Source organism: Xyrauchen texanus, chromosome 4 (assembly GCF_025860055.1).
Source record: "Xyrauchen texanus isolate HMW12.3.18 chromosome 4, RBS_HiC_50CHRs, whole genome shotgun sequence".
NCBI classification, from domain to species: domain Eukaryota; kingdom Metazoa; phylum Chordata; class Actinopteri; order Cypriniformes; family Catostomidae; genus Xyrauchen; species Xyrauchen texanus.
Window position 1 is genome coordinate 23,357,759 of NC_068279.1, and position 20,046 is coordinate 23,377,804.

Here is a 20,046-nt window from a genome sequence, read left to right on the forward strand (position 1 = left end):
CTGTCATGAATTTCTTACATGCTATCGTGTAACAAAAAAAGAAAATGTTAGGCAGAACGACAGACTCAGTCCCCATTCACTTTCATTGCATCTTGTTTCTTTATAATGAAAATGAACAGTAAAGAGCAAGTTGTTACTGGAAGAGTAAGTGATGACATGATTTCCATTTTTGGGTCAACTATTCCTTTAAAACAGGCAGAAATTTGGTCTCCAGGGTATGTCTGCACTTGCTGATCTCTTTCGTTCTCTCATTCTCTTCATATTTTAATCTTGGTCTCACCAGCATCTCTCACAGTGACTTTTCCCCCTTTTCCCCCCTGCATCCTCTATTTCTGTTCTGCCTGTTGAATTCACTTGCTGCTTTAACAGCAAGAGGTTTAATTGCAAATCTTTGTATGGCAGAATAAACCTAATTTCTCAATGTGCATCTGTGCCCATACAAAAAAAAGTGTCATTATCTGACAAGACATAATTACCTCTCATCAAGTGCAATCGAATTCCGAGTACCTAGCTTAGCAACTTCCCTTCTTGCTGCATTCAATCCCTCTTCACTTCTTGCATCCTCTGTCTTCCCATTGGCTGTAATGGTGGGTAGTACACCACGCAGGTTAAGGAGATTGAGGTAGGACTCAGTGTGGGAGGAGACAGGAGGGTTTTCTGAATGCCCTGCTGGAGTGGAGGTGATGGGCTGGTCTGAGTGAGGAGTGTAAAGGTTCTTCAGGTTTAGAGAGAGAGAGCGAGTGGGGATGCTACTCCATGTTGATCCTTCTTCTAGAACAGAGAAAATCAAATTTGAGATATAAAGTAAAATCCTGTGTTCAGGACTAATAAGTTAGATTCAATTGTCATCTAAAAGCCAATTAGAATTCATCCATCTTCTATAGCTGCTTATCCTATGTAGGGTCGCAAGGGTCGGGCCAAAGGCAGGGAAACACCCAGGACAGGTGACCAGTCCATCAGAGGGCTAACAAACACAGACATACACATTCACACTCTCACCAATGGACAAATAAAACATACATTTTCAAATAACATAACCTGTTTTTGGATTTGGGGGAAACTGGAGCACCTTGAGGAAACCCACACGAACACAAGGAGATCATGCAAACTCCACACAGTGGAGCCCTGGGTGAACCGAGACTCAAACCAGAGACCTTCTTGCTGTAAGGCAACAGTGCTACCCATAGTTTTGTGGCTTTTAGCCCATGTGTGTCTTTAAGGTCATCTACTGTATATGCTAGTGTAAACCTAAACATTGACGAAATTCACTTTTAGCAGACATCCGCACTTAAAATGTCCAGTGTTTCTCTTTCGGGAATATGGACCAAAAATACTGATGACATATATTCCAACCACCACATTCTATGTCCTACCAAGTAGCAAATCATAGTTCATGGCTGTGACGTAACTAAAGCTTATCAGCCATTTAAAAAAAAGGCTGATAAGGCCCAATTTTCCTTTTTTCAATAAGAACTATATCAACACAGGAAAGAAAAGTGCACTCATTAAGCTAATTTACAAGGTCTTTAAGCTGGCATCTAACTAGCCAATTTGATAACAACACACTTGTCACTTCTGAGTGTTGTTGCTAAAATCTGGCCGTCTTTTATTGGACATCTGTCGCTTTTCACGATTACAAATGAGTGTTTTCTGTGGAAAATAACAATAGCATGTCTGTTCAAGGCCCCGGCACACTCACAGTGAAAAGCTTCTTTGTTCTTTGCTCAAAGCCAAAAAGAAGTTTGAAACAGTTGATCAGCAATATACTGTTTGCGAACATTCAGACACCGGCCACATAGCTGTGGGAGGCTTTTAGAGGAACATTTAAATGTGAGAAGGCTCAAGAATACATGTAAAACATGAACTAATATGACATTTAAATATTTTATCAATGATTTCAAGCCTTATTCTATGAGGAGAAATCAAACAATATCATTAAAACAAACTGCTTTAACTACTCGATGATGATGATGTAAAGCAGTGGTTCTCAACAGTGGGCATTCAAAGGATGCTGGGGGTGGGGGGGCATTAGGTTACAAATGGTGGGCATTTATCAGTCATGTTCATCAAGTTCCTGTTCTTTGCATTAAAATGTTTATCTAGACTCCATTACAAGTTGGTATTCATTTGTACCATGGTTAATTTGATCCTGAGAACTAGCGACGCATCTGAAGTATCTGGTTTAGCAGTGTCAAATAGACATGCAAAGTCACAACATCCACTAATGCACCTGTATGGCTCTGTAAGTGTATACGGCTCAATGGACAGAGCAGAGCGAGCGCAAAGCAGGTACGTTTTTACGCACAGACCGGTCTCAAGCTCTGATCATTGCAGCGCTGCGCAGACCAGTGAGAAGCACGGCGCAAGATGCAGAAACCATTTGTAGTTATATATATACACTCACCTAAAGGATTATTAGGAACACCTGTTCAATTTCTCATTAATGCAATTATCTAATCAACCAATCGCATGGCAGTTGCTTCAATGCATTTAGGGGTGTGGTCCTGGTCAAGACAATCTTCTGAACTCCAAACTGAATGTCAGAATGGGAAAGAAAGGTGATTTAAGCAATTTTGGGATTTTTACGCACAACCATTTCTAGGGTTTACAAAGAATGGTGTGAAAAGGGAAAAACATCCAGTATGCGGCAGTCCTGTGGGTGAAAATGCCTTGTTGATGCTAGAGGTCAGAGGAGAATGGGCCGACTGATTCAAGCTGATAGAAGAGCAACTTTGACTGAAATAACCACTCGTTACAACCGAGGTATGCAGCAAAGCATTTGTGAAGCCACAACACGCACAACCTTGAGGCGGATGGGCTACAACAGCAGAAGACCCCATCGGGTACCACTCATCTCCACTACAAATAGGAAAAAGAGGCTACAATTTGCAAGAGCTCACCAAAATTGGACAGTTGAAGACTGGAAAAATGTTGCCTGGTCTGATGAGTCTCGATTTCTGTTGAGACATTCAGATGGTAGAGTCAGAATTTGGCGTAAACAGAATGAGAACATTGATCCATCATGCCTTGTTACCACTGTGCAGGCTGGTGGTGGTGGTGTAATGGTGTGGGGGATGTTTTCTTGGCACACTTTAGGCCCCTTAGTGCCAATTGGGCATCGTTTAAATGCCACAGCCTACCTGAGCATTGTTTCTGACCATGTCCATCCCTTTATGGCCACCATGTACCCATCCTCTGATGGCTACTTCCAGCAGGATAATGCACCATGTCACAAAGCTCGAATCATTTCAAATTGGTTTCTTGAACATGACAATGAGTTCACTGTACTAAAATGGCCCCCACAGTCACCAGATCTCAACCCAATAGAGCATCTTTGGGATGTGGTGGAACGGGAGCTTCGTGCCCTGGATGTGCATCCCACAAATTTCCATCAACTGCAAGATGCTATCCTATCAATATGGGCCAACATTTCTAAAGAATGCTTTCACCACCTTGTTGAATCAATGCCACGTAGAATTAAGGCAGTTCTGAAGGCGAAAGGGGGTCAAACACAGTATTAGTATGGTGTTCCTAATAATCCTTTAGGTGAGTGTATATATGCAGTAGATAATGTGTTATGTTACCTTTTGCCTTCATGGCGCTAATGTGCTAACACTCTATACACGGCCATAAATTGTGCCGATAATACTCTGTTATTGTTATTTATTATAAAACTGATACTGCTGCAAAAATGGGTGTATAAAAGAGTGTTAATGGGTAGAAAACAGACAAAAGAGAGATGATATCTTACTTTGGGCAGATGTGTGAGAGGCTTTTTGCTGCAGATGGCACATGAGAGAATGGGCACATATGAGTATTTGAGTTTAGCAGCCAGTAAGAAGATTTTGTTTTGATGTCCCACCCATTTGCACCTCGATTCTGTAGGAACTGAGTATGGGACTTTAGCGTGAGAAAAACCTCATTGATCACTGCCAAAGCCATGAGAGCATGTCCAACCAACTGCCTCCGATAAGATCAAACATGCTGAATGTGGTCAAAGAGTCAGCAAGGAGTTGAGTCACTGGGGCTGTTAACGCCCACCTGCTGAGAGATGTGGCCACGTGCATCTCAAATTTTCGGTTGACAACTTAAATTAAGCTTATGACAGAAATGCTAATAAATCACCTAGTGGGATGCCAGCCTTGGGGTTGTGTCTCGCTCGAGGGCAAAATGGTAATAAAAAACTCTAAGTTCTCTAAATTACAAGTCAGCCCATTCACCCAGCACAGACCAAAACACCACCATCCCACCAAGCACAAACATATGCATGCACACAGAAACTCTGAGAAATTAGTGAGAGTGAGACTGGGCATGAAGCCCAGAGCTGATGAAATAAACCCAATAAAGTCTTGTATTAAACTTTTAAATAAATTAGTGTACACCAAGTCAATAACATCTCAGCCTGCCAAAAAACAATGTGTTTGAGTCTATGACTGTAATAGGGCAGTGAACACCCAATTTTTCACCAGCTGTTAGTTCTGAAAGAATTTTTTCTATTCATTTCTAATAGACATGTTGAAACTCATAGACAGCGTTAACCTGAGTCACCATTTACTACAATTGTGTGGAATAAAGATGCAATGAAAGTGAATAGTGACTGAGGCTAACATTCTGCTAAACATCTCCTTTTGTGAACAAATGTCATACAGAACAACATGAGGTAAGTAATTGTAAGTAATTGAGCTATCCCTTTAAACAACTGATTATAAATCATTGATTACAAGTATAAAATAAAATATAATATAATTTAAGTTTATTCCAAAACATATTTAAGTATTTAAATTGTTTGACAGTTCATGGGAGTGGGCGGTCATTGCGGAGTTCTTATAGTTTGATTCCTGTTCCCATGGTAACAGTGTCTTTTCTGATTGGCAGAGATCACTTTATGATTGTGTGAAATTCGACTGTTAAAAAATGGTGTTTTAAAAAATTATAGTTGAAATCCCATTTGCTTGTGGCTTCTACAAAAGCATGCAATATTGCTTGACAACATCTGGGCTTATGTTTGGTCAGTATTAAAAGCTATAGAAAAAAGGAAATCGATTTTTACTTCCAAACACCTACTGTTGTACTGAGTTCAATCACTCGCCTTCACAGTAATGGTCACTTTAATTGCATTGCACTTTAATTTATTCGGTTTTGGCTTCAATGAACATTATCAACATTATCAGTTATCAATAATTTGCTTTAAAAGCTTTCGTTTGAATTTTCAGGTGCACTATGGGGTGTGACTTACTCTGCGTTGCTTCACTGACTCTGATCTCCAGTTGGCTGAGGTGTTTGACCAGCAGGGCTGTGTGCTGCAGTAAATCTCGGTTCTGTAGCAGCAGCTGGTGAGTTCTGGCCTGCGCCTCCATGCGGGCCGCCGTCTCTGCTGCCAGCTGATCCTTCAGGAGCTGCACCTACAACAAGGACACACTCAGTCAAGACTGAGTATCCATGCCAGCTTTAATAAAAGGTCAGGTAGCAGTAGGGTTAATGGACTGATATTTTACAAGTGTGAACTGATGATTTTGGTAAGAAAAACAAATTCATCAAGTAAAAGGGGCAAAATTGGTATTTTTTTTTGTTGTCTTTATCAATCTATTAATTTAGATTGAAAATTCAGGTGGATTCCTGCATCATGAAAGAGACCTTCTGTTTTTTGGCTTACTCATTTATGTTGGAGATTCAGCTTACAGGGAACAAAAACAAAGTGCAAACAAGTGAGGAAGAAAAAAAAACAACAACAACCTATAAATCTTACTTGTCTTTCCTTTAGAGTTTCAGAAGAGATCTCACTAATGTCACAAACTGTGCTCACACTTCCCAAGACAACAAAGTCGGAGATTTCAATATGAGCATTTCACATTACAATCTCCCAAAACCAAATTATATGAGCTATACTGTCTATATAAATGTTATACCTCTATACCGAACTGAAAGTCAACAATTGGCTCACATAGTGCCTTAGCGAGATCAGAATACTACTGGAGACAGTGTTGATAGTTTATTGAAACATAACTCAGAACTCCATTGAGTCTTCTCAGAAATGAATAATTTGTTTTGGATTGAGGTGGGTAAGTATCCATCAGTCTAATTTTATACATGCAATCCTATGTAGAAGCATGATTACGCTGAATTAGAGCAAGGAGCACATAAGTGTCCTCTATCACATGGTATTGTAACCATAACATTATCTTAACTCTAAGTTCCAAATGAGAACAAACATCATGAGCCAGAGACAGAATGACAGAAATTACTGAATATATGAACAGGCGAGTGAATGAAGATGGTGATTGCTCCTATCAGTACCATGTTCTGTCTCCTGCTCTATATTTAGCTTTGCTTCATCATGGTTATGGAGATTCATTTAAGCTTCGAGGGTATGGTAGTGCTTTTAAACAAAGGCTATCAGAAATAACTATGAGAGAGATGAATGGGCTTGTGCAGAATAAATGCCCCTAAGATTGAGTAAGTGAACAGACACTCACTCTGGGAGGGGGCAAGTTACTGTGAAAAGCCTGAATATATCGAATTAACTGCATCATAGACCCTTAGTGCCTCCTAGTGTTAGAAATAGATCTATTCAGGTTACAAACAAAGCATGTGTGCAAGTGTTTCACATCTCACCTGTGCTACAGCAATCTGTGTTTGTTGTTGCTGCTGTAGCAACTGTTGCTGGAGTAACTGCAGGTGATGTTGGGTGGCCAAAGGTGTGAGAGTAGGAGAGCAAGGACTGCTGGGAGACAATGTGTAGAGAGAAACACCCTCCAAGTCTAGCGAAGACTGTGAGATGAAGAAAAAAAAGGAAAAAGTGTTACCACAAAATTAAACAAAAAAAACACTCATTTGAAACTTTGTGTTTACCAGACACCAGTGTTTAAATAATTGTTTTTACAGTCATTTTAGGGTTTATGGCATTATTTCGTCATGGCAATGAAGTTGGCTTTAACTTTACACAGAAAAGTCAACAAGTGATTTTATTACACTAACACTAAGAGACAGTATTCTTAGTATCACTTTCAGTGAAATTTTCATATTTTATGAAAAACAATTTTTATGGTGATCAATATTAAGCTACAAATGCTGTCAATTGAGCTAAATTTGTATTGAACCCAGAATAGTCCTTCAAGTCACCTGCATTTGAACAGCACAACATGATTTGAGCATGCATATGCGGCAAACCATAAGCCTACGGCTCTGACAACAAAACGCTATGGGACACAAACAACATTCTCCTGTTTGGGTCTTGATAGTGTTTTTCCCCCTCTCTCTTTTTCGAAACATCTTCCTCTGATGTTTGCACTCAATGGTTATTGTATTTGAGAGCAGAGTAAAGGGTTTGTTAGTGTGTGTGTGTTTGCATTAAGAGGTCACATTAATATTGGGATCCCCAGAAGCAAAGGACACTTCAAGGGCTTTTATGTTAAGAGGAACATGTACACACTTAAACACACACATATGCAGACAAAGTACATTTCCTCTAAGTATCTTTCCTCTGTCTGCCATTAATAGTCTGAGACAGGGCTCAATAACAACCCGTCACCAACACAAACACACACACAAACTTGTTTTTATATAATTGTGGGGACTCTCCATAGACTTCCATGAATTTTATGAATTTTATGCAGATCTATATATATCCCCTAACCCTACCCCTAAACCTTACCCTCACAGAAACCTTTTTGCATTTTTAAATAAAAAAAAAATAAAAAAACATTGTTTAGTATGTTTAATAAGCCATTTCCCTCGTGGAGACCACTGGTTAGGCCCCACAAGGTAGGTGATCTCAGGTTTTACTATCCATTTGGTTCCCAAAATGTAGTATAAATATGTATACACACACAATAATAGTACTGTATTAATGTTCCATTTAAAAGTATCAAGGGAACAGTAGCATTTTGGGTTAGTTCAAAATGTTTCGGTGTAGTTGAACACTTCATAAGCACTTATCTTAATGTGAACTAAAAAAACACACTGTCTGTTTGTTGCATGGCCTAACAAACCACACAACACTCTCATCTTGTTACATTACTATAAAAGCAGTTATAAACAGCCATAATATGAACGTGAATATGTTGTGTGTTGGATGCATGAGATTAGAGTTGCCACCCATCCCATAATATATAAGATTGTCCCATAATTAAAGATAAAATTATGCGACGTGATTTGTCTCGTTTTTAACCTGGTCAGATGGTGTCACAGTGAAATTTTCCAGATCGCCAATTTAATATTAATATAAGTTGGACAATTTGCCTAAGGTGGGTAAGGGGCCATCTGAAAAGTCCACAAATGGTGGCAAAACTGTGGAGATCAAACAATGTATGAATACAATCATAAAGACAAGTGCAGGTGAAGGAAAATAAATAAACAATTAAAATAAATAATAATTATAAAAACTAAAAATAACCATCCTAAATGTATACATAGATAAGAAGACAAAAATCGGGAAAAAAATTGTAAATATATATTTAACAAATGAATTATGTTTTTTTTTATTATTAGTCATGGATCAGGAAAGTTCTCATTTTAGCATATAAGGAAGTATATACAATTTTTATTAATAACGATTATTAACTCAACGCATTGATTGCTAACCCAACCCCCTAATTAGGTGTCCCTTGTTTTAAAACATCATAAGTGGCAACCCTGCATGGGATGCTGATGTCCTCATCAAACTTCTAAACTTGCTCAACCAGTAAGATTTCCTTGAAAAATAGAAATTTCCATAGAAATGTATGGAAATTTGAGCCAAAAAGGGGAGAGAACAGAGAATGAAAGGGTGAGACTAAAATTACATTGTGATCACTCAATATGAAAGCAGCAAAGTAAACCACAAGGCATTTTCTTTAGAAGAATGCTTCCTGTGCAATAACTCATGTTAACCACTAGAAGGAGCTAGGGGTTTAAATTTGGATGCATCAAAAACAAGAGGGAGGAGAGTGGATGAAGGTCATAGGACATGCCTGCAAAGGTAAGGAAGATTACAAAAATTAAAATGACAAAAATTAAACTGCTAATAAAAACAATAACTCTCAATCTGTTAATGTCCATTATCTTCATGTTGTACACAGGAATAGCATGGAGTGTCTCGCTTAAAGCTCAAGTGTGTAAATACTTTTGAAAATACAGTACTCTCTCCAATCACAGTTTAACATGCAAAGACAACTACTGTAGAGGTACACAAGTTGATTTACCAGAAAAGTGTAAACACTTTAGCTCTGGGGCACTTTCAAAACATTGCTCAGTTTGTCTGAGCATCCAGATCAGCTCGATACTGTAGTGGAGAGTTTGAGACAATCTATTTGTCTATCTGTTATTGGGAGTGTTGAGGGGTAATCGTCAGGAAACTTTTTAGAAATCAAGCATTATTTTTGCAGTTCTGTTTCATGATGCTAGTGGTGCAGAAATGACACTCTTCAGCTTTCAATAGGATTATAAAAGCTGTCCGTAAGGCTACTACATAAAAAAAGGGGGAAAAAAGGGGAAGCTGCAACAATGGATGTTCCCATTCTCTCCTCATTTATCCTGCAGTAGTAGAGCCATTTGTTCTGAATGTATTTGATATGTGCAAGAAAAGGAACCAAGGAACACATGAATGCACATGAATGCTAAATTAATTTATGTATATGTTAAATTAATTAATGCATTATCTCTGCTCTCAGGATGTGCAGCCAATTTGCACTTGGAATTATTTGTAATGAACAACTGATAAATATAATTTAAAATATCATCAATATAAAAATGTTGAGCTTTAGCTGATGAAATTATCCTTGTGGCTCTCTTGTACAATAGATGACTTCTAAATGCAGACATGCAGCAAATAATCCCAAAAAACTCATGAATGGCCAGGTGCTCAGGTTTAAACGAAATGCACCCTCCTGAGTAAACTCAAGAGCTTTTCATACTTCCTAAGAGCAGGAGAGCAGTCTAAGAGCAGGAGAGCAGTAATAGGGAAATTCTTTCAATTTGATGAATCTCACAAAACCAGTCAAGAACATGTACAGGTCATATTTCAGTCCAAAATTAATAGAAAGTAAGCCTAATTTGAGGACTATTAAGATTATTTGCACAAGACATTATCTACATGGCAATTACACATTAATCCCAATTGTCATTACAATAATTAAATATTAAGTTACTATTACAAATCATGGTAGTATTTGTTGTACTGCCTTTAACTACAAAACATTTTGATAAAAAAAATAACAAAACACATTGTATTAAAGTAATGAAAGTCCAATGCACCTTAAATACTTTTTAAATACTTTTTTGCTTCAACTTTATAATGTTGTGATTCTTCTCAGAGCTGGTTGATTTGTTTCATGGCTTAGAACTCTTTATTGAAGACATTTTTTAAATCTCTTTGTAGAATATAAATGGTTAAAATACTTCCAAAACCAAGATGGCTGAAATCTCTGATGTCACCAAAATAATGACACAATGAACAAATCTTAATAGTCTTAAAACAGGCTAATAAATATTTTTGTCAGAACATATTGTCACAGATTAAAAAAAGGCATGAGGTATCTATTCCTTTTACTTAACAAAATGATTTCTTTCTATCACTTCACATTCAAAAAGGCATAACTTTGTGAAGCTGCTCTTTTAGCGGAGGCTTGCTAAATGGGTGGTTTTTAACTTAAAAAAAGAAGAAGCTGACATTTGTGCTTTTCTGGCAAATTTTACTCTACCACATAAAATCCCTGTCTCACTGGGACTACGTGATATTAGCTTCACTTCAGACACAGTTAAGTGGTTGAAGTCAGGCAAGGATTAAAAAAAAAAAAACTAGACATGAGGCATCACTACAGCATCGTTCAATTGATTACAGAGAAAAAGGAGGTAAAAAGGTATTTGTAATATACAATTTATTTTTTTCGAGATGACAAGAGATACTCAGCAGACATCTTCTATTCCGCAGACAAGAAATCAATCTCACCTGTAGGGTTTGTCCAGGTTTCACTATGTTGAGCTCTGACAGGCTTTGAAGGATGTCATCCATAGCCTGCTCACTGAGCTTCGCATGTGACTCCGTTCCTGTTACATCATCCGTTTCATGTTCCATTCCTGTCAGCTGCCGACCTGTAATCAACAGTCGTATTTAGCAAACAATAGTGATGCACAATTAAGAAAATTTGTTATACATGAGTCTACAACATTTTAGACATGACAGCAATTTTTTTTTCTTGTTAATATTTGTGCTTCATTAACCCCCTCTGCTTTTTTTCCTATATGCAAAATCCCCATTTCAAAACAGTAACATCCTCTAATTTACTATTACAAGTCCATTACTGTTAGTTTTGAAGCGCTTTCCTTCCCATAACTAAATAAGACAAGCGTGGCTGCAATTAACGATTATTCAAAAAGGCAGTTTGGTATGAAGATTTTCAAAATAAAGAACTAAATAAAATAAACACATATAAAATGCATAATATTCATAATTATTGTATGCCAATGATTACCCAAACATCACATTAGAGACATTATAGGATTCTGTACAGACAGAGTCATGTATTTGATACAGTGTGTAACAACATGCATTAACACTCTGCTGTGATGGCACAGTCTCACCTTCAGTGCTGGGCTCTTCTCCAGATTGATCACTCTGTCCATCTGCAGGGCCGTCTGGCTGCTCATCTGCATTCTGCTCAGCATGCTGCAGACTCAGCTTATGGCACACCTCAAACGCCTGACCAACAGTTCGCACTATCCGCATGGCCTGACTCTGAGAATGAGAAGAGAGATTGAACTATACAAAACAGACATTTAGACACTTTCACGTAATTTTTCACAAATAATTCACAAACTTCACAAATACATTTTACACAAAAAAATGATCATTTATGGAGTTTACTTATAATTTAAAAATATATGGTGATATATGGTGATAGTATTGTTGTAGGACAAAGTTTTTTTTTTCATAAACTTATCATATTGAGTACTTTTGTTGCTGTTTGCATTATTGTTCATATTAGGTTGAAGTTCTAATAAGTATAGGGGCCTTGTATCTAAATCTAAACATGAAAAACGTCATGGTTACTGTTGTAACCTCTGTTCCCCTTCTGTCACTCACTCGACGTTGTGTCGAATGAAGTGACACAAGGGGTCTTCCTGGGACGCCAAACGTACCTCTGAACCTGAGAAAAGGCCAATGTCAAGTTGGCAGACAGAATTTGCATGCCCCGCCCCAGACATACGGGTATAAAGGGAAGCGAGGCAGCAAGTGCCAGTCAGGATTTTGCACTGAGGTACCGAAAATAAGGTAAGGCCATTTACAGTGGTAGGTCTAGTGCTGTGGCAGAACATCTCGTTCCTTCCCTCGGGGAACGGAGGTTACAACAGTAACCATGGCGTTCCTCTTCTGTCACTCACTTGACGTTGTGTCGAATGAAGTGACACAAGGGGTCCCATATAAAAACGCCACGCACTGACCGTGTTACGTGAACTGTCGAGACAGGTACAAGCAGGCTACTGCGTGCTAGAGGAAACTGTGTCGGCTGCAAGTATCCCTCCCCAATGCCCCCAAAGAGATGTCACATACAGACCTTAGGTTCCCCGCACCCCTGAGGGGGGGGACAGATGCAACATGACTAGCATGAGAGCAAGCCCGGCAGCCGCGGCCCTCTCTCTCACTATGTCTCTCACATAGGACGTGAAGCGGCTGGGGCTATCTTAACGCTATGAAATGCGTTGGGGAAGGCGGTCTTTCCCGGTCCTATACTTTCAGGGGGAAAACACCCTGCGTAGGCCACATCCTGCCCAGTCTAGGGGGAGGTAACAAGTGGCAAATACACCACAAGGGTTGTGAAGCTGTATGTGGGAAATGGCGCAGTGGCAGGTCCAGCCTAATGAGGGGGGACTCTACAAGCACAGTGACCGGGGCAGCGGGGCTGCCCAAGGAAAATGCGGGTCCGCCGACAGGGGGCGGCCTCTACGATCTTCGTGAAGACGCGAGGGGACAGGGACAGGCCGAAGGGGAGGTGCCTTGTACTGATATGCCTGGCCGTCAAACGCGAACCGTGAATGGAGACGTGGAAGTAGGCGTCCTTCAGGTCTACCGCTGCGAACCAATCTAGCTGTCGAACGCAGGTAAGTATCTGTTTCTGCGCGAGCATTTTGAAAGGGAGTCTGTGTAAGGCCCTGTTGAGAACTCGCAGGTCCAAGATTGGTCGCAACCCACCACTTTTTTTGGGTACGATGAAGTAAGGGCTGTAGAAACCCTTCTCCATTTTGGCTGGAGGGACGGGCTCTATCGCATCCTTGAGGAGCAGGCTCGCGATTTGTGCTCGTAAGGCGCTGGCTTTCTTGCCGCGCACAGAAGTGGAGCGAACACCGCTGAAACAAGGCGGGAGCCGGGCGAACTGAACCGACCATGAGACGAGTCGGATGGTCCTGGCCAGCCAGCGCGACGGATTGGGAAGTGAAAGCCATGCATCATGCATCCAAGCTCTGCGCGAGGGGCACTAACGGGAAGATCGCTTTTGACGTATCATGCGGGGCTTCGCGGCGGGGGGAAGCAGGTAATAGCGCGTCGGGAGGCAGAAGAGCGTCCCGAGGCTTGGGTGCTGAGAAAAGACTCAAAGCACTTACCTTGCTCTGCGCACACGTCAGGGGTCCCTAGAGAGGCGTCTTCGGAACTCGTTAGCACTGGCCTGCCGGGGCTGAGCAGTCGTGGGGCCGGAGGTGAGGGTACTGCGTCCGGGTAGCTGGGACTGTAGAGTTTTGGGGACGGAGTTGGACTGCCTGGGTTGCCCGTCTCAGGAGCGCATCAGAGCTTTCCTGGTCCTGGAGACAGGGGGGCATACGCCGCCTGGGAGGTGCTCGATGCTGGGGCTGAGAGCTGGGCCCAGATTGAGGCAGAGCTGCCTGTTGTTTGGTCGCAGGGGGATGCCCTCGGCGATCAGGTGGGGCGCGTGGTTGGGCGGCGCCGTGGCATGATGTGAGAAATCGCCTCCGTCTGCTTCTTCACCGCTGTGGGGAGGACGGAGGGTTCCAGTCCAAGCCCATGCTCACGGCAGCCCGGGCAAGCATGTCGGCCATCTGCGCGTCCGCCTCAGACTGGACGGGCTGGCCCGAAGGCGGCAGCCCAGTCGAGTCTTCCGTGTCAGACACCTGGACGCTCTCTAATGCAGTGGCGATGTCATCGTCCAAGTCCAGGGGCTCAAGGGGAAATGCCGGCTGGCTGTGAGGCGAGCCGCACCCATCCCGAGCTCCGACAGAAACGAGCGAGCCTGACGGGTGGCTGGTGGTTCGCGGGGATTCACCTGGCGAAACTGAGCCTGTCATTATCCCCATATCACCTTCATCACCAGCCGGATCGTCTTCAATCCCGTGGGAAGAAGGAGCGACGCGGGGGGCGGCTGAAGTGGCATTCACCTTGAGGAAGGAGAGCCGCGACCACAAAGCTGCCATGGTCATGTTCTCGCAATGAGTACATGAGCCATCCACGAACGCCGCCTCAGTGTGATCGTTGCCCAGGCGCACAAGGCAGCGTCTGTGGCTGTCGGTCTTGGAGAGAAATCGACCGCATCCAGGAACTCAAAACTATTTTAGGAAGAGAACACTCTTTTAACAGTGAAAAGCGCTGTCGAAGCGCCCAGCGGTGTAGACTGCACAGCGTGCAGAGAGAGAGAATGCCAGCTGGAAACGTGCCGTAGATCCCTCTGACAGAGGTGAGTAAAACAGTGGTGAACTTCAGCTTGCTGTTGCACAACCGTTCGGCTCCGAAGAAAACTTCTGACTGGCACTCACTGCCCCAATTCCCTTTATACCCGTATGTCCGGGGCGGGGCATGCAAATTCTGTCTGCCAACTTGACATTGGCCTTTTCTCAGGTTCAGAGGTACGTTTGGCGTCCCAGGAAGACCCCTTGTGTCACTTCATTCGACACAACGTCAAGTGAGGGACAGGAGGGGAACTAAAAGAGCAGAGCGAGAACAGAAGAGCAAGGACAAGGACAAGGACAAGATGGACTGACATGATATTTATCCTTAGTCTGGAGAAATACAGAAGGGAGAGGAGACTTCCCTACCTTCTTTTTGGACTTGAACACATTGCATCTGAATGAGTTGCTCGATCCGTCACGAGCAATGTAGCTGAAAATCTTCAGATCCTGAGAATCATGAGACACATAGAAGATCCTGAAAGAGAAACAATGGCAAAAAAGGAGAGGAATAATAGTGAAAGTGAAGGACAGAAGAGATTACACATTAATAAATTATGTTGAAATAAATTTTATCCTGTTGAAATGCATTTAGACAGAACATTTGATTATATATTTTTTTTATTTATTTTTTTTTTTATTATTAAAACATTTTGCCTCTCATCCAAGACATCAATTGGTGCAGATTTCCACTAATGATAGGTTCATACCTCACTGAAAGTATATGTTAAATGCTGTGTTTTGGATGCTGGTCCTCACTATAAGATGCCAGTGTGCTAGTGTCCCCACCAGGTTTCTTAAAGGGATAGTTCATCCAAAATTAAAATGCTCTCATCATTTACTCACCCTCAAGCCATCCCAGATGTGTATGACTTTCATTCTTCTGCAGAACACAAATTATTTTTAGATGAATATTTCAGCTCTTTAGGTCCATTACAATGCAAGTGAATGGGTGCCAAAATGTTGACACATCAAAAAGTAGATAAAGGCATCATAAAAGTAATCCATATGACTCCAGTGTTTTAATCCATACCTTCAGATGTGATATGATAGGTGTGGGTGAGAAACAGATCGATATTGAAGTCATTTTGTTTGCTAGAAATAATGTTCTCACCAAATTTGAATTTGAATCACCAAAAACATAAGAAGAAGAATGTGAAGGTTAAAGTGGCCATTGACTGAGCAGGGAGGAGAATTTATAGTAGAAAAGGACATAAATATTGATCTGTTTCTTACCCTGACCTATCAAATTGCTTCTGAAGACATTGATTTAACCACTGGAGTCTTCTAGTTTACTTTTATGCTGACTTATGTGATTTTTGGAGCTTCAAAATTTTGGCACCCATTCACATGCATTGTACGGACCAAAAGAGCATAGAAATTCTTCTAAAAATCTTCTTTTGAGTTCAGCAGATGAAAGAAAATCACACACATCTGGGATGGCATAAGGGTGAGTAAATGTTGAAAGAATTTGCATTTTTGGGTGAACTATTCCTTTAACTAACTTAACATTAAGACTTCCTTGGTCAACCATCTTCATCAGAAAGACCATGTTGGATGACTACTTTCACCAACTATGTTTTGCTGGTCCACTATACCAGCACAAAACCAGCATTAACCAGCATAAACCATGCTAGACCAGCATGGATATTAATGCTGGTATTTGCAGCAGAGTAGTTATGGCTGTATGTTATATAAATATTTAGAAAGTGACAGCTGCATCTCACCTGTATATGGGGTCGTGCATAACCACCATCTTACTCTCATCCCATGTCCACTCTTTCCTCTAGAGATCAAAAGAGAACAACAGTCAAGGATCTTCAAAAAACGTAAATGCAGATGCCTATTGTGTATCAAGAAAAAGGTATAAACTCCAAACTACAAGGACTGAAATCTTGCTACAGAATAATGACATTCACACAAGGTACGTTTTTCATGTTTAAGGTATAGGGTTGATGGTGTCACACATGCCTTGGGCTTCTTGCGCAGCATCACTCTGACTCCATCCACTGAGACCACGATGGTCACTTTCTTCTTCTTGACACTCTTTGCCTTGAACTCGTACTGCAAGAGGGACATGCACGGTGTCACTGAAATGCATGGAAATTCTTTTTCCAAGACCGATCACAGAGCCAAAAACAAACTGCCTAACCCATATTAAAGATGAAATGTGTCATTTCTGCACCACTAGCTTCACCATTGGTTGAGTCAATGTTGCTTTGTAAGGCTGGTGGAGATGCTCAAACAAACAGATACATTTTTTGATTGTGCTACAGAGCAACAGTGTTTACACTTTTCAGGAAAATCCACCTACATTTGGCTTACTTACAGTTCCCCGTCTGTCGCTCACTTCAACATTGTGTCGAAGATGTGACACTAGGGGTCTCTCTTGAGCGCCGAATATACCTCTGAATATATACCTCTATGAAAAAAGGCCAATGAGAAGTTGGCAGACAGAATTTGCATGTCCCGCCCCTGGACATACGGGTATAAAGGCGGGGAAATGTGTCTGTTTCATTCAGAAATTTTCTTTGTAGCCGATGGACGTGTATGCAGCGAGCTACAAATCACACACCTGTTCCTTTACCTCTGAGCGATCTGCTGTTGGATCTACGGCGCACTTCAGCAGCTTTCTCCTCCTCTGTATGGCAGTGCAGTTTGCCCCTGGACGCCCCTAACTTAAAAGAGTGTTGTTAAAAGAGTGATTTTCTCTAAAAGAGTATTTTCCTCTAAAAGAGCAATACACAGCGGCGTTGAAGGTCCTTTTCAGGACGCGTCTTTATAAAGATGCCTTTCCGCCCCTGTGTAGTTCCTGGATGCGGTAGAGTGCTCTCCGCTTCAGATGGCCACAGGCGCTGTCTAGTGTGTCTGGGCTGCGATCACACTGAGGCAGCGTTTGTGGATGGTTCATGTTCTCACTGAGTTGAACCATCCACAAACGCAACGTTGCGGTCGCGGCTTTCCTTCAACAGAAGGAACACTACTCCAGCCGCCCCCCACGTCGCTCCTTCTTCCCACGGGATTGAGGACGATGCGGCTGGTTATGGAGGCGATCTGGGGATGGCAGCAGGCTCGGTTTTACCGGGTACGCCCCCGTGAACCACCCGCCCCCCGGCACGCTCAGTCCTGATCCCGATGTGCTGCAGGAACTGCACTCAGCGACCGACCTTGCCCTCAGGGCCACGAAGGTCACATCGCAGTCACTCGGGCAAGCGATGGTCACTCTCATGGTTCAGGAACATCATCTGTGGCTGAACTTGGTCGAGATGCGCGAGACGGATAAGACACGCTTCCTCAACGCCCCTGTCTCCCAGTTCGGCCTCTTCGGTGACACAAAACGGGCAGCTCCACCTCAACCCGGGCCCAGCTCTCAGCCCCAGCGTCGAGCGCCCCGCAGGAAGCGCACACCCCCCGTCTCACGGACCCCCTTGAGGACCCGGAAGGCTCCCAGGCGCTCCTGAGACGATCGACCCAGAGACCAAGACGTTCGCTCCGGAGCTGGTAAGCAGACCACTCTGTCCCCCGGTGCAGGGCCGGGAGGAAATCCTTATTTGAATTTATTTCATTTGCCGCACCCCCGTACCCACATTCTCAATAAAATAGCTATTTCCTTTGTCTTTGGGTCACCTGGCCCGCAAATGCCATTCTCACGGCATACTGCCGCCACACCTCAACAGTCCTGGCATGCTGGACGCGGACACCCCGCCTTAAGCCCCATAACTGTTCCCCGGCCTGCCGGTTCTGATGAGACTAGAGGACGCCTCCACCGGAGCCTGTCCTTCCAACTGAGATGAAGAAGGGTTTCTACAGCCCTTACTTCATCGTATCCAAGAAAGGTGGCGGCTTACGACCAATCTTGGACTTGCGAGTTTTCAACTGGGCTTTGCACAAACTCCCGTTCAAAATGCTCATCCAAAACACATCTTGTGTACGGCATCTAGATTGGTTCGCAGCGGTAGACCTGAAGGACTTCCACGTCTCAATATTGCCTCAACATCAACCCTTTCTACGGTTCGTGTTCGACGGCCAGGCGTATCAGTACAAGGTCCTCCCCTTCGGCATGTCCCTGTCCCTGTCCTGGCATACGTACCCGCCACATGTCACAACTCACCCATCGTCTCCTCCTTCGTCTCATCCCGGCAACCTCAATGGCCCATCCGGGCTTGGTTCTCGTACCCGTACTCCTCGCGACAGCCAGAAGGAGGAAAGACCTTCTTTCTCAGGGACGGGGCACGCTCTGGCATCCGCACCCAGACCTCTGGAACCTCCACGTCTGGCCCCTGGGGACTTTAAATTGTAACCGTAAACTCAACATCAATATTTTAAGCTTATTTTAAATTTCATTATTTAAAATAAGCTTAAAATATTATTATTTTATTTCAGAACTAATAAAAACAGCTTGTCAATATAAATGTAACAAAAACACCTCTGTTACATTTCATATATCCATTTTTTGAATAGTATCCTGCTGAACAAACGTATTACACACCTCCAAGATGACCACTGCCTTGCTAAAGAAGCTGGAGGTGAAGGTGATGGACTGACCAAGCATGTCTCCAGACCTAAACCCTATTGAGCATCTGTGGGGCATCCTCAAACGGAAGGTGGAGGAGCACAAGGTCTCTAACATCCACCAGCTCTGTGATGTCGTCATGGAGGAGTGGAAGAGGACTCCAGTGGCAACCTATGAAACTCTGGTGAACTCCATGCCCAAGAGGGTTAAACCAGTGCTGTAAAATATTGGTGGCCACACAAAATATTGACAATTTTGGGCCCAATTTGGACATTTTCACTTAGGGGTGTACTCACTTTTGTTGCCAGCAGCTTAGACATTAATGGCTGTGTGCTGAGTTATTTTGAGGGGACATCAAATTTACACTTTTATACAAGATGTACACTCACTACTTTACATTGTGGCAAAGTGTCATTTCTTCAGTGTTATCACATGAAAATATATAATCAAATATTTACAAAAATGTGAGGTGTGTACTCACTTTTGTGAGATACTGTGTAATATATATATATATATATATATTATAAAACGGTTAATTCCAATCCTTGATTCTGATTAGTCAATAGCTGTGCTTTATTCACGATAAAACACAGCTATGACCGCTTCACCCAACGGTTCTATTTATCACTGCGCCCTTAGCAACACCCTTAGCAACCACACGTATCAACATAAACATAGAAAAAAACGTAAGAATTAAAAAGGCTAAAATGTTTAAAGTAAATTTCGATTTACTAGGTGGCATGACGATGGATAAGTGGTTTGAGGAACAATTTGTAGATACTTCTACAAATATGAGCTGTCATGCTGAAGTGCTGAAATGTAACATTGATACATTCGAGAAGACTCATAATGAAAAAAACACCGTGCAGCAAACCCAATGGGCAGTG

General features: G+C 42.2%; 1 protein-coding gene across 1 annotated transcript in view; it reads right to left on the minus strand.

Moving 5' to 3' along the window:
- The window catches only part of LOC127643297 (carboxyl-terminal PDZ ligand of neuronal nitric oxide synthase protein-like), a 65,282-nt gene that overhangs the window by 12,796 nt on the left and 32,440 nt on the right, over nt 1-20,046 (minus strand). Inside the window, exons 3-10 of the mRNA XM_052125977.1 lie at nt 16,618-16,710; nt 16,374-16,432; nt 15,016-15,124; nt 11,557-11,710; nt 10,925-11,067; nt 6,613-6,768; nt 5,237-5,402; nt 477-771 (exon numbers count right to left, since the gene is read on the minus strand). Coding sequence (XP_051981937.1) covers nt 477-771; nt 5,237-5,402; nt 6,613-6,768; nt 10,925-11,067; nt 11,557-11,710; nt 15,016-15,124; nt 16,374-16,432; nt 16,618-16,710 — 1,175 coding nt within the window. The remainder of the gene's footprint in view (nt 1-476; nt 772-5,236; nt 5,403-6,612; nt 6,769-10,924; nt 11,068-11,556; nt 11,711-15,015; nt 15,125-16,373; nt 16,433-16,617; nt 16,711-20,046) is intronic.